The following is a 15,579-nucleotide window of genomic DNA, read 5'->3' on the forward strand; positions in this document are numbered from 1 at the left end:
ACCCATCAGTCAATTTCCTCTGCATGTAATTATAAAGTCTGACTTTGAGTTACTCAGAGCAGTCGCTAATTTTAGAAAGCCAGGATGTATGGGGGTTAACCTGTCTGACAGCAACTCTGCAGAAAAGGACCTGGGAGTCCTGGTGGACAAGAACTTGAACATGAGCCACTGAAGTGCCCCTGTGGCCAAGAAGGCGAGTGCTATCGTGGGCTGCCTTGGGCTATTGCCAGTAGGTCAAGGGAAGGGATCCTCCCCCTCTACTCAGCCTGGGTGAGGACACATCTGGAACACTGCGTGCAGTTCTGGGCTCCCCAATACACAACAGACGTGGAGCTAACGCTAGCAGGTCCAGCAAGGAGCCACAAAGATGACCGAGGGACTAGAGCATCTCTCATATTAGGAAAGGCTGAAAGAGCTGGATCTATTCAGCCTAGAGAGAAGGCGGCTGAGAGGGGATCTTATCAGTGTGTAAAAGGACCTTAAGGGAGGGTGTTGAGAGGATGAGAGCAGACTCTTTGCAGTGGTAGCCTGCAATAGGCCAAGAGGCAACAACCACAAACCAAAACTTTGTTACTGTGAGGGTGACAGTGCACTGGCACAGGTTGCCTAGAAAGGAGAGAGGTTGTAGAGTCTCCTTTAACTGGAGACATTTGAAACCTGCCTGGACATGATCCTACGCAGTGTGCTCTAGGTCACCCTGCTTGAGCAGAAGGCTTGGACTGGATGATCTCCAGAGATCTCTTCCAACCTCAAGCACTCTGCGATTCTGTGATCACACGAATTAAGTTGCACTCTCAGAAGTAACCTTCTTCTGGGGTAAGGAGTGAAAGCTTAAGCTGTTAGAAAGACTGACAAGCAAACTTATGCTCATTACTGACTGAGGGATAAAATAACTCTTAGCTAACACATGAAATGCAAACATATAACCCAAATAATAAAAAACTCTGTATATTCCTCTACTGCTCCCAACAGCTGATGGGCCTTGAGACAGGAGCTCTCTATGAATCTCTCCTGTGTCCTAGACTCCCAAGTGTGTTGTCTCCATCGACTTCCAGCACTCCTCCTGTATCCTCCCATCCCAAGCCAGGTTCAGCAGATGAGGCCTCCTACTGTACTGCCAGGGCCTACCCAGGCCTGTACCGGGCCCTCAGCACTCAACACGTGGGGACCATAGGAACAAAACATTTTTCAGTGTGGACTCCAGCCTACCAGAAATTTTCTGAGTTAGAGTTCTCATGATGGTATTTAATAGTCTTTGATGTATCATATTTACTCTTTCTGAATACATATAAATTTCTATTTTCCCCAACACTCCGTTGTAACACAAGACTTCTACGCTTAATTATACGTTGTCCAAACCATCTTGTCATTTTTCTCCACTGGATCTGGCAACCACCCCCTCTAGTTGACATCTTCTAGTTCTTTTACAGAAACAAACTGAGGAATTGCTGCTTATGTAGCTTCTCCTTCTGCAAAGCTGTCTCTTAACACATCCTCTCCACGGCTTTTTGCTTCTTCATCTGGAGGGTCCTAATATACTCAGCCATTCATTGTATGGAAACAATTCCCTATTTTCCTGCCTGCTGCTACCCATTTCTGAATATTTTCCAGTTCTTTCATACCCTTTTGGAGGTCATCGATGTTCAAAGAAGTCAAATGCAGCCACACTACATATTTATACACAATTACATCATCTGTTTTGTTCTCTACTGCTTTTGATCTGCTTTTTTGACTGTGACTGAGAATGGAGCTGATGCTATCATAGAACCATCTACTCATCATACAAGATCTCATTCCTACTGACAACAGTCAATTATTTCATAATTTTTCAATGTGAAAAGAGGATTATATCTCTCTCTGCCAATCACTTTCCTGCCTTGGCTGAAAGCAAGGATGCTTTTATCCTCTGGCTATACAAGAATGCTCCTCTGTTCTTGTTTCAATCTCCAAAACATTCTCTGAAAATATTATATGGATAGACCCTCTTCCCTTACCCAATTCTTTGTCTTTAAAAGGCCAGCATCAACATATTGTTCTGTATTTGGGATTTTCCATCCTACAAACGCCAGCTTCCAACAAAGAAGTTGGAGAAAAGTAGTTCCCTAGATTATCACAATACTTATAAAACCATCACTACCACCACCAAAAAAACGTTTTTGTATTCTTTGCATTCATAAAGGTACCATTAATAAACTTGTCAAAAACACTATAAAAATGAGGAATAGTGTTTCTCATCCTGGATTAGCACAGATAGGTTCTTAAATAAAATAACATTAATTACTTCAATTGCTATGAATTCATACATCTTAACTATCATGTCCTGCTTATTGGTGGTGTTAAGAACCTGTTATAATGTCAGTTTACATGAGACTCTGGGTACTCCATGCTTGGGACTCTACTGCCTCCAAATTCTCAAGCAGTTGCTTAACATTTGCAACAGCCAGAAGCTTTCAGGCACACAGAACACTAGAAAACTGCTTGAAAAAATACGTCAGGTTTTTACATTCTGAAACAAAATATTGTGGTTATCCTGTATCCTGCCTCCTCGAGAAGGAATGCAATACAGAATGATATAATTAAAATAGAAATATGGCATTAATAAAATCCAGATCTTTTTATCTTTGCTGTTATTATAAGGATTTATTATGACTTATATAAGATATTTTAATGCTGCAATTTTTTCACCAACAGTATAGTATTTACTACGTGTAACTGACTCAGATTAATAAATGAAAATAGATTAAAAAGACAGATTTCCCTGCCCTCACATAATTGCATAATGCTGCAACGTTTGGAGTGCAAACTCCACAGGGGAACAGTAAAACATATTGGTCTGGAAATTAAAGTCATTGAAATTTAAATGTCAGCCATGAAAACATTTCCTTTAATATTACATTTTATAAGTTGCTTAATAAGTCCCTTCTCCAACTGAGTTCTGAATTATCTTTAACTTTGCGCTCCTATAAATTATTAATACAGAGTGGAAAAATCTAACTGAAAGATAGTTTGAGTGGTGCTTTATAGCAACACACTTCTGATGAGCAGATACAAAAATATGACAGAAATTTTGCTGTGAAGAGTTAATGCTGGAAAAGGGAACAGCTGGAGACTATTAAAAGAACTCATTAGAGGAAAGAAAAAGAAAACTGTTCTAATTGGGTCAGCTGACAGGTGGCTGCGCTTGAGAAGTGCCCTCCCAGCAGCCTGAATGGGAGCGCTGGATATTGATGCTACTGTGTGAGCCTCAAATGGGATTTACAGCTGCAAATCTGCACTTCAGCTCAGGGCATACCGCAGGATGTCAAAAGAACTTAACAAATCATCTCAGCACCAATATATAATACAGGCAGCAAAATGACCATTCTGTGTATGGGGGGTAAACTTCCAGTGAGAGTGCTTGAACTATTTAGCCTTTTAAGTGAACCTCAAAATCCATTAATTGAAAGTTTGTTTGTTTGTTTTTTAATAACTATATGCACTGTATGTACACGGGCAGATGATTTAAATGTATCCTGCCTCAGTTTGCCAATCTAAACAATCTCAACCATGCTTCCAGACCCTTCAAAAAATCCCAGCGTTCAATCAACTGACATATGTAGCCTCTTCTGAGATCCTTAGTAGAAAAATAACATATACAAAAGCAAATAAAAAGAAGAAACTAGGGCAGACAACTCTTCCTCTTCCTCTTTCCCTTCATATACAGAAACATGCACAGAAGAGCGGAATTAGAGTGGGAGTTACTGCTCTCAGATTTTGATCTCTCTTGAAGGCCATGTCCCCAGCAAATGGAAAACCTCAAGAAACATATCTAAAACATAGAAAATAATACAGCTAGGATTACTGAACTTAACAGATTGTGTTACCCAAGTACTCTTACTATATCTTCCACTTTCAATTTAAAAGCCATCAGAAGACCCCATTCTAAGAACGTAAAAAAAAGAAAAAAAAAATCCAAGAAGATACCTGTGCACTTAATTCAAAAAACAAACTAGAGAGAATCTGAAGGAGAAAGTTTGATGTGCAAAACACAACTAGCCATCGTTAAATATTTGTATTATCCAAATAAAGATAAGAACTATGATGCTGCCATGAGAGCACCAAAGCAATTGGTAAAGTCATATTTTTTCACTGTGGATAGAAATTTCAGGAAATAAATAATAAAATTGCTTAGTCTTTATCTTAAGGAAAACCAGTGCAGTTATCAAAGTGAATTCTCAAAATCCAAGAACACAAAAAAATGATTGTTGGGTTAAACTATTCAGTATTTTTAAAAAACTGTTTTAATTCTATGTAAAAAAATCAACATAAAGATGACTCAAATATTTAACATGAAAAGCCATCTTTGCCACAGGAGAGATCTATATTATTCCAAAAAATGTGACTAGAAAATTTTCTGACATCCTTTGAATTTTACTTTGCTCCATTGTTGTGATCGTACTGAACTTTTTACCATTATTTAAGTGTTTATATCCAATTTAAAAGAGAAAATGATAGAAGCTCCTTTAGGGGATTATGTGCTTTAGTACAGCAAGCTATAGCATAACTGAGGCTGAATATAGATAGAGTATTATCTCTTTTTTTGACAGAAAAAGGATATTTACTTTAAAGAGAGGAACTCGAAAGACTGTGCTGAACCTGAAAGAGATAGGGTGCAGACTTAACCCCTAATTACAATGAAAGTCTGAAATGTTCTGTAGATGGATGACAAGTTCTTCATTTACTTAACTATTTTTCACACCAATGATGATCTTGTGCTTGCATAAGTCAGGAACCATACTATTATTCTGATCTCACTGATACTAGGATCACTCCACTGGATGCAACTCATGGCTTGTACTATTTCACAAACTCATTCAACCTCAGCAGTCATAGATCAAAGGTTCAGTATGCGCTAAAGATGAAAAATGCTACACAATTTTTTATTTCATGTCTCACACTGCAGTTGTAACAAATTATTAACTAATTAAAAACGTCCTTTCCAGATGGCCTGCTAGTAATACAAGGCTTTCAAATATTTATGGTAGTCACACTCTTTGAGTGCTTCTCATCTTCACAACTTCCAAGGCTTAAACGAAATCATCTGGTTCATATTGTTCTATTGCTCAGCATGAAGCTGTTTCAGCTGTACTGATAGTGTATTTGCTTTACTGAAGTGTATTTACCCTAAGAACTTCAGTTCAACCTGCAGAATACTCACTAGGATTCATTTAAATTCATTCTCATGAATTTCCCTCATCTTGTGTGAGCAAAAGTAGGGCAGCCCTCGCCTGAGAGTGCTTAAGCCTCTCTCTGGAGTGACTCTCGTAGTTCCAGACCATTACCTTCTATACAATAAGGCTGGCTAGCATTGCCACTATTTAATTCAGAGAAGCTTGGAAATAGTCTGTTTGGATGACTGATAGTAAGTCACTTCAGCAGAGTGAGTGCCCTTTCCAGGTCAAGGCAAGGAACTGGCTGATCTGGGTGGAAAGTCTCACATTGCAGCAGCTGCCTGCACCATATCTGACTTCTGAATAAAGGACTTGTTTTCTGCCTTGGCTTTGAATAAATTTTGGTAAACACAGACATCTACCGAAACATTTAAAACAACTTATCTGAGTCTTGAATGAATGGTTGTTTTCTCTGGAACCGAGTCAAAGCCTGAAGCTCTATTCAGAGAAAATTTCAGATGATCAGCACACAGTGGAAATTTCCGTCTCTGCTTCTGATATTTGCAGTGTCAGCAGTTTGGACTTTCTAAGTTAAAAAATAGCACCCAAAGATGTACAAAGCTTCAAGGGTATTTTTTTTTTCATCCTCTTGTTTTTCATGACCAGAATTGAGGAGAGGAAATGCCTCCATTTAAAGATACTGCAACCAAACGGCCACACAGGAGTTTGTTGCTTCAGAACTCTAGAAAACCTTATTTTAAAATGCTTTTTTTCTCTTAAATAAGAGCCCACTTTGTAGAGGTGCTGAGCTCCCACAGATTCACTCTGAAGTGAAAAGCACCGTTAGCCCCTGAATATCTCAGCTGCCTAACAAGTGCACCTTTCCTCCAAGCAAACCTTGCTCTTCTGGAGCCAGAAACAGAGGAATTACTGGACCTTGGTACACACTTACAACTTTCCCATCCATTCTGGAAGCTTGTATCTGCTGCCAACACTAGGCTTCTGAGGCTCTTAAGCAATAAGCTCAGTGCTGTTGAACAATTATTCTGTATTTTCCTAGCTTTTGATTTGAGGTATAATGGAAGAAGAATAAAAGCTTCTTGCATCCTCCCGCTTTCATGTTTCTGCACATGGTCAGGCACATCTCATCTCAAACACTTAGATTTAACACTGTGATCGGTAAAGAAACTATTTAATAAGAAAAATAACTCATAAAGCATTTGAAACGCAGAGATTACCTGAGCCTAAGCCTATCCTTTAAGTTTCTCCCTATTAAGTAAAAAATGCTATATGGTTAGTTTTCAACAAAAAAAGAAATCTCCAGGAAAAAAATGGAACAGTAGGAGCACAGCAGTGAGGCCAGCCATCCTTTGTGTGCTAAAGGGCTGTGCTGGCTCATGGGCAGAGGTAAGACTAACAGAACATTTTCTTCATAGCTGGATCAGGCAATTGATTCAGCAGACTTCTGAAGCTACCATGCCCGAAAATCTACTACCTGAGTTTTACAACATATGGCAGTAGAATTCCTAGCACCAGCATGGAAAATATAAAAATGCACAATGTACAATATTATTTGGTTGGAAAGCACAGGCCTTAAAAACACTTAGCATTCTGGCCGACCGGCTTTTGTTAAAATGAACCGCGCTGGCAGGTGGCCCGTGCTTTACCCTGACGGGAAAAACCACTCGCTTTGAGCAGCGCAACTGACATGAGGGACGGAGGACGCATCCAAAACCATTTCCAGGTTTCTAATACAGAGCTATAAACAGAGAGGATCAAAACGAAAAAGCAGAAATAATTTTCATAAAGGTTGCCAATAGGGTCTCTTAGAAAGACAAACTGCCTTTTGTGGAGAACCACCCAGCTGATGATCCCAACAGGAAGGCAATTTTTATTTCCTTTTGGTTATAGCCTCTAAACTGATGTGCGCATCTGTGTGTCATTTCATACACATGTGTATGTTCTTATATATATAATATACACATATATGTACGTGTGTGCATGTGTATAATTAGGGAATATAATCTCCTAAAGCATATCTCAACACACATATGAAAGTACTAGGCCATTTCCTTTTATCAGTTTTTAAATCAACAAAAATACAACAGTAATTTAATCTATTTACTAAGTTCTAGTTCTGCTTGAAGTAAAATTCTACCCACTGTACACATTGTGTCTTCAGAATGAAACAAATATTAATAACAAGATTTACAAAGTAAAGCAATCTTGAGAGATGGCAATTACCACAAATTTCACTTCAAATGAAAAGTAGGGTGAAGTACTGCTAATCTTTAGATTTTTTTTTCTAAAAGGAAACTAGGACAGCTCTAGCAAAGTAATAGTAGAGCAGCAGATCCACGCCATACGCACTTTTACAAACTGCCTGTCCCGTTCACGCAGCAGGCACCAAAGCTCCTGGACACAGCACACGGGGTACAAACTGTTTGGACTGTCTTCCCAACACAACACCACAATGTCAGAACCTCAGCTGACTTAGAGAGCTCTTGAGTAACCCTAGCTATAGAGCAAATGAGAAACACCTTGCAACATTTTTGAAATGAGTTTATGGATGGCAGGTGTGCTGAAAGTTTAAAGTTATATGTAATTACATCCTGAAAAAAAAAAGGAGTACCCTTCTTAATTATTTGTGATTTATAAACTTGTTTGTCATGAAAAAACCCTGTGAGCAGGTAACAGTATTAAAAGTCCAAAAGAAAAGAGCACAACCCACTCACTCATATAGAAAAAATCCCAGACTTCCTTGGATTCACCTGCCCTCAACTAGGACTGGAATACGTGTCTGGATCCCTATTGCTCCTCCAAAACATTTTTTTCTCTCTATTCTCCTGAAGTCACAAACCTTCCTGACTTTATTTTGACATTTAATTTGGGCCTGCAACACCTCATAGCAGATCATCAAACTATGTGCAGTCAGCTGTGCCACTGCACCTCTGCAGGGTCACCTACGGTTGAAGGCTGAATCCAACCGAACTGGACTTCGGTTATAGCGAGGTAAGGTTTAACGTCACCTTTGGGTCTTCTTTGGGCGCAGCATCTAGTACAAGTGGTGGTGTGCATGCAAACTGCAGAGCTACCAGACATCATCCAATGAAACAGACATTCTAGTTTCCATGTTTCTTGTTCTTTGTGCATGGGATCCTGGCTGGTGACAGAGGCTTAGGGGAATTAGGACAGTTTAGCTGTTGCACAAAATTAGAACTGCTGTAAGAATAGCAGCTCAACCATCTCTGTTACTACCTTTTCAATCCAAAAAAAGCAACAAAATCAAAACAAGAACTAAGATATAGGAGGCCTGGTATGAGGAACATTTTGTACAATTTACCAGCAAAAACAATAAAGGCTTACGCTCACTTAATTGCTCAATTTTCCTATTTCCTCTAGTGAAGCTGCCTAGTTATTGCCTCCATTTCAATCCAAAAATCTGTCCAAAAATTCACAGTGATAAATAGTGGCAGAATTATTATGTGAGCTACTATGTAGTCCAGATCCAAAGCTCATTGAACTCAATGACAGGCTTCTAATTCAACAGCACTTGGACCTTGCTGATAGCTTTTATGAAATAAAACTGGATAATTAAATTTGTACACAATAGTCTCCATATTAAAACTGACCAAACTCAAGACCAGGTAGCATGAAAACAAGTGAAAAAGGTGAAACTGAAGATGCCTCATTCTCACGCTTCTCAATAAACCAGTTTGAAATATCAGCATCACCTAAATACACTGAGAAATCAGAAATGTTCCACTAAAAGCTGTTTGTTTAAACATACCAGATATCTTTCCTCCTGCCTCATGCTGGGGGTACGGATCATATGATTCTGTTCTCCTCTCCAGTCTCCAAAACGTCGAAAAAAATAATTGGATAAAAATCGATTGACAGGATCTCTAATAATATTGATATACACTGGCTGGTCGCCTCCAAACCTGGTGGAAAGAAAAATGGGGGAATCTCATCAGAAGCTTGCAGACAGGCACACATATCTTCCACCTGAATGTTTCAAGCTATTCTCCACACGAGTTCAGAACTTTCAGAAGGTTAGAGGTAAAACTGAGAAGCTGATGACTAGTAACCAAACTCCTGTAAAAGCATGCAGGATCTCCTCAGCATTACAGGAAAACATGATACCACATTAAGCTACATGTATGCTATAAACATTTTAGTTTAACCACCTTGTCGATGGTTATGGATTTCAGGTTTTCTCCTTGCAGTTTTCAGAGGAAGAACGTTCTGCAGGTGAATTCAAGGGTGAACATTTCTTTTTTTAAAATTCTCATTTCCTCTCTGGAAAATCATGTCAAAGCAGGAATTACCTAAAATTAAATGCCATAAGGCAGCCTTGGAATCACTTCACCTGTACAGTAAGAGTAGTTAACAGTTGCAACATTCCAGTTTATTTCAAAAGGTTACATTTGGATGAATTGGCAGATATGCATGGAATTTCCATGTTTCACTTGCTGTAACATGCAGATCTTCCTCCACTCATCTCCAAACTTGCACTACCTGCTGGGTTTGAGGTTATTTAGTGGTTATGCAGCAACTTATTTAACACATTAAAGATTAAAAAAGTGAAAACTACTGCTTCCAAGAAGAAATTATCTATCAATTTCAAGTACATGCATGTCCAAGGAAAAGGAAGGGGTAAAACAGCTGTGACCAGGGTCTGCACAAAAGTAAAAAATCTAGTACAGGTGCCTGCAATTTAGAGATGAGAAGATAAACCAGAGCAACCTCTTTAACTCAGGCTTAACACTGTGCTTGCTTTCTCTCAGAAATTATGACAAACATCTTCAGTTTAATGACTGTGATACCAAAGGAAGACAGGAGGAAAATGGGCTTTGAGAAAATGAGGTCTGTGGTTATATCTTATTTTCAGTGTCGAAATACTGACTGCATATCTCACTTCAACAAGCATCGTAATGGGAACAGGCCTAATTGCTAACCCAGTGGAAAAAAAAATGGGAAGCTGCTATGTTCTTTCTTGGTCAAAATTGAAGAATATACACCAGGGCAGACTTGCAGACTAAAAATGCTCTTAGACAAAAATAAAGAGAAAATAAAACCTATTTGCCTGAGATGTTCCTAGGACCAACTCAACTTGGAATTTGCCTCAACTAAAAAAAAAAAAAAAAAAAAGAATCAAACTTTTTTTCTCCCCTATGCTTCCCTAATTTGGGAGAACCACCCTTACCAAAGCACTAGCTCAACGTTTATTGTGGGGTAGAGCTTGAGGCCACCGTCATACTTAAGTACATAAATGTTCTTCAAATTATTCTCTAAGTCACAGTTTGTATTTTTTTCTTTTAAAAATCAATATATTAGAATAGAAGAGAGAAAATTGAAAACACTATTTAGATTTAAAAAGCCTTTTGGTTTGTCTAAAGCTTCTGAGTCAGATGAATAATTGAAGATGTATAGAAAAAAATCAGGACTCCTTATAAATATTAAAGAGTCAGCAAAACTATTTAAAAATATTAATGTAAAAGATGAGAGAAAAATCTCATACAGTTTCTACTTGATTTTTATTCCACATAATCCTCCAGACCACTAAGTACAGTCAGCAAAGGTCTATGTATACGAATAACTTTAGGTATGCAAGTAATCTCATTGACCTCAGTGTTGCGGGATCACTGCCATAATTTGCAAATGCACAGACAGCATAAACTTTAAACCAACCCAATTAAGAAGGGAGATGCTGCTCGCTTCCTGATTAGCACATAGCCAATGCAGGAATATATGTGCATGCAAGCCATAGCAGGGATTCTTCTCTGAGCTTGTCTTTGCCACTCTTTCCTCTCACTCTTTCCTCAACAGTAATTTAAAGACCTAAGAAAGTGGAGAATAGTAAAGAGAAGCAGAAGCAATGAAGACAGCAGGAGGAAGAGTAGCAGCAGGAGGAAGAAAGCTGCTTTAGACTACATGAGACTGACAGATTTTCCAGGCTTTCTAGAGAGAGACTCCAAGTCTCCCAGAAGCAGGAGGCAAGACAGCAGAGACAACCTTGGATTTTTAGAGGATGTCAAGCCTGGATATTCCTCAGCAGGGAAAAAAAAAATTAAAAAGTGCAACTATTATTTGTCTAGATACCCATATTTATTGTCTATTCTGAGATAAAAGGAGGGTTTAGGTTTCAAAACCAAGCAATGAAAATATCAAGGCCTGTCCTTTTGCTGGTAAGGTCATGTCCCTGAATGGGTGAACAGTAAATTCAGTACCAAGGGCTCTGAGGGAAGAGGCGTAGGCAAGTCTGTGCTGAGAGGACAGCTGAGACGGGAGGCCATCCTTTCACAAAAAAGCACAGAAGAATTTCTGATTTCCTTAGTGCTGACTGTAACCTCTCGAAACACAGGACAGCCAAAATTTCTGTTTTCCTGCGTACTTTAACCATTCTAGTAAATGTAGTTTATTAGCAGCTGTAATTGCTCCAAAAGGAAACAAACAGTTTTTTTTGTTTGTTTTTAATTTAGTCTGTTTTGGATTTTTTTCAAAACTGTGTATATTTTCTAGCATAGCTTATAATACTTCAAATCTCAACCATTTGTTTCTATGGACTGGACTGTACTGCATTTCTATCATCGAGGCTAACCAGTAGTTGCATGGCATAAAAAATCCTAAGGGTTAAAAAACAATCACATTATGCTGTTTAGAGAGAGAGAGAGAGAGTATATATATATAAAAAAAAAGGGAAATCCATGTGGTATTTGTGTAAGTATGGTCAGTGCATTTTTAGATCTCTATCAATCACATCAAAGTAAGCATGATTTAGATTTCCAGGTGAGACTTTTCAAATCAATACCACCCAAATGAAAGTGCTAATAATAATATATGGAGCTCTCATTGTGCATCATGTCATCTTATTTGCACTCAAATATCTACTGTTAAGGATGCAAAAAGAAAGCCAGTCATGTTCATGTAGGTATGAGCAAAAGCCTTAGCTTTTCTGAGTAGGATTAAGATTGGGGATCCTACATGATTGAAACCCCTGATCATTCTCATCCCCATTAAGCAGCACAGCTGCAATTTGATAAAATAAGTCAGGACAGAATCTCTGTGGACTCCAACAGAGCCATGAAAACCTATCAGTGGACATGTTGATACACTGCAGCTCTACCCCTGTTTTTAAATTCTCCTGATTTACTTAGTATGTGCTATTACATCACGTTATTTTTTTTGTTAAGTATATAAAAAAATCAAAGTATTTTGCTTGGCTGAAAAATGAAGGAAATCTCACCTCCCGTTATTTTTTACTTTTTTTTTTTTTTTTTTTTAAGGAACAGTTAAATATAAAAGTATTCTTGTCACTGCGGCTCAGGAAGCTGCCGAGTTTCTGCTCAGCACAAAACCCTCTGCACAAGCCACAGCAGGTTTCTCCACCCCTACAGGCAAACCACATTCCTACAGGAAAACAAGATGTATTCCCTTCAAGAACTCCGGCTGCCTCTTAACTCTTTTACTGTAAAATCTCTTTCCCTTAAACAAATGAGTTGATTGCCAGAAGTTAAATATAAGGAAAGCAAATCAGAATTGTCAGTCCCCTCGCACAAGCGTGGACAGGCATATTGCATCGTTCCTGGAAAGGAAGTACCATTTCCTCTTGCAGCTTCTCACAACTGAGAATCCCATGCTGAGGGCACAGCTGCCCGTGGATCATCACACGTGAACGGTGTCACGGCTCCGAGGCTCTCAGCTGCAGCACTGTTTCAAAGCAGACTGTGAAGAAGTGCTAATATGTAACATTCAGCTTTCAAGGACTTCAATAGATGCAGGTCTATCACAATCAATCCTCTGAGAAAAGGTATTTTCAGAATTAGAAATGAAAAGATACTGCAACTTCGTGCATCAACATGCACTTCTGGCAAAGCAAACTTATTCTGTTATAAGGCAGCAGAGCAAAGCAGCCCTGGGCTTATTCCAACGACCTTCATTAAGGAAAAACAGCTACTTTTCCTGTAAAGACTCCCAGGTGAACAGGCTGAGGTATCACTGAGGTACCTCCCCTCAGTGGTACCTACCCAGGGGAACAGGCTGAGGTACTACATGTTATTGCCAGTCTCTAAAATCAAGGAGTTTGTCCTCTTGCTTTTGTGAGTAGCACCTCTGCTCTAGCTCTTGTGCCTTTAACTTCGGCTGTGGTCATGTTTGCATGTTTACTTTTAGGAGACAGAAAGTGAACCAAGATAAAATCTTTAGTTTCAGAACTGCGTTCTTTGCTGGGCTGGCCTGGAACAGGGTGGCAAGAGAAGGCAAAACCCTCATGGTGTGAGGCTGACAACCAAATGGCGCAGACGGGCAATGCGCTACTTGCATTTTTCGGAACTGTGGTTTCACTACTAGAAATTCCAGCTTCTGAAGTGACTATTTGGAAATGTCACTGTTAAAAACACTGAGTCCTCTGGGAACTGCTTAGTAAACTGCTTCAGCCCAGTGAACTGTTAGCAGATCACATTTTGTAATCCAAAAGCCTTGTAATCCAAAATCCTGTAAACCTCCCTGATCATTTATATTGTGCTTCTGTCAGTCAGTTGCATTTACACATGCTAAACACACAATGAGTTTCTTTTCCCAAAGTTTTTCATCAAGCTGAGGATATCGAAGTGGTATATAATACATATACACACATACATATATATATATATGTGTGTATATATTTACACACACACACGCATACATCTATCTATATATAACATCATCAGCATTGATACAACTTCTGCTTCTGACTGTATAGCCTCCTCAAGGGAAGCAAACACTTGAGAAGAAATACTTACCGTGTTTTAATTGGTGTCATGCAACGTTAACAGCTGGAAACAAGGAAGGGAGCAAACGTTAACTCTCCTCAAAATATTAGCTGCTTCTAAAGCCTAGTGATTTAAAATCACTCATTTCCACATCCCTCGCACTCAAGAGTTTTGAAAGGTGTTGTTCAGATTCTTGCTGAGCCACTGATTGATATTTCATCACCATTTACATATGTTCCATTAAATGTAAGCATTGCACATGACATACAGGAACAGAGAGCGTAATCACAGTCCTAGCACTCTATCAGCAAATCCCACCAAATAAGAGAACAATCAATACAAGAGTATTGCAAAAATGTTAAATCAATCAATACGACGTAGAGAAAAGATATATTTTCCAAACTGTTTAATTCCCATAAAATCTTTGGGCTTGACTTCTGAGGGTAGTCATCACACAGACGGTGCAGTCAAGGGTCAGAAGTTACAGTGCATGAGGTATTACATCTTGAACTTCTCGCACAAACATTACTAAGAGTGGTAAGGGGGATTCTGGCTCTTTGTGGCAATGGCTGAATCACCAGAGTTACTCAAAACAGTGCTAGGTATATCCATACAGAAATGATAAACTGTACATTGGGCACAGTTAAAAAAAAAAAAAAATCACCTACCAGCACACCCTGTGTATACAATGCACAGAACATAAAAACCAATGTAACCTAAACTTAGAACATGGCTGCCACATCCAAGAAACGTTATTTCACATAAGGAATCATCACCAAGTAGAGGTGTCCCTGTGGATATCATCATGTTTGAGTATCTGGCTCTGTGCTGACATACTATTCTGTAATTCAGAAGAAAAATGGAAAATTGTTAACATTCTCAGTTAGCGAAGTATTACAAGCTAGAAGGAGCCTCCTTTCCCTTCGAGATGCACAAGTGGAGGGAGGTTCACAGACCCAGCATAGCCCTGATGTGACCATTAAGGAAGTTCAGAGACCATTTTAGGAAGCATGAGAACAAACAGAACGAAGTTCAGAGCAGAGCCCTACGAATGATGGAAACACAAGGAAAAATTCCAAGAAGCTCAGAATCTTTGGCTGGGAAAGAATAGAAAAAGGGGGGAAAAAAGACAGAGAAGGTCGAGAGGTGGCTTGACCACAGAACATAAGAGCTTATGTAATAAAGAGAAATATGATAACAGGATTATTTACATAGTGGGCAAATGTGTACCAATACCCAATAAAAAAGAGTAAATTGTATTTTGAAGAAAAATTAAGACAAAAAATAACTCACAACTTACAATCAGAGTGCATAATTCAATGTTGGAACAATTTATCAAGGACAGCAGATTTGCCATTACTGGTAATTTTGAATCAAGACATTTTCCCCCTCATAAAAGACACACTATAGTTCAAGCCTAAGTTTGAACATCTTGCATTATGCAAGCAGGAGAAAGCTAGAAAGCCGTTAGAAGTGCCATTATCCTTTTTTTTTTTTTTTTTTTTTGGCCTCAGGGCAGGATCAACTATGCAGTTGTCACTACCAACTCCCTCAGGCATAACCTATTCTGGTGCTTAGCTATCCACAATGTTAACAGCTTTCTTGATGTCTCATCTAGAACTTGCCTGACCGGCACTTCTGATGCCATTAACTTATAAAGGACAGTCTATTCCCTT

The 15,579-nt window shown here is 38.9% G+C and overlaps 1 protein-coding gene across 1 annotated transcript in view; it reads right to left on the reverse strand.

The window, feature by feature from the left end:
• The window catches only part of UST (uronyl 2-sulfotransferase), a 158,521-nt gene that overhangs the window by 50,185 nt on the left and 92,757 nt on the right, over window positions 1-15,579 (reverse strand). The window contains exon 5 of the mRNA XM_088537070.1: window positions 8,941-9,094. Within this exon, the coding sequence (XP_088393196.1) occupies window positions 8,941-9,094 (154 nt within the window). The remainder of the gene's footprint in view (window positions 1-8,940; window positions 9,095-15,579) is intronic.

Source organism: Tinamus guttatus, unplaced genomic scaffold, assembly GCF_059628265.1.
Source record: "Tinamus guttatus ecotype Peru unplaced genomic scaffold, ASM5962826v1 Tinamus_guttatus_pri_ptg000716l, whole genome shotgun sequence".
Taxonomy (NCBI): domain Eukaryota; kingdom Metazoa; phylum Chordata; class Aves; order Tinamiformes; family Tinamidae; genus Tinamus; species Tinamus guttatus.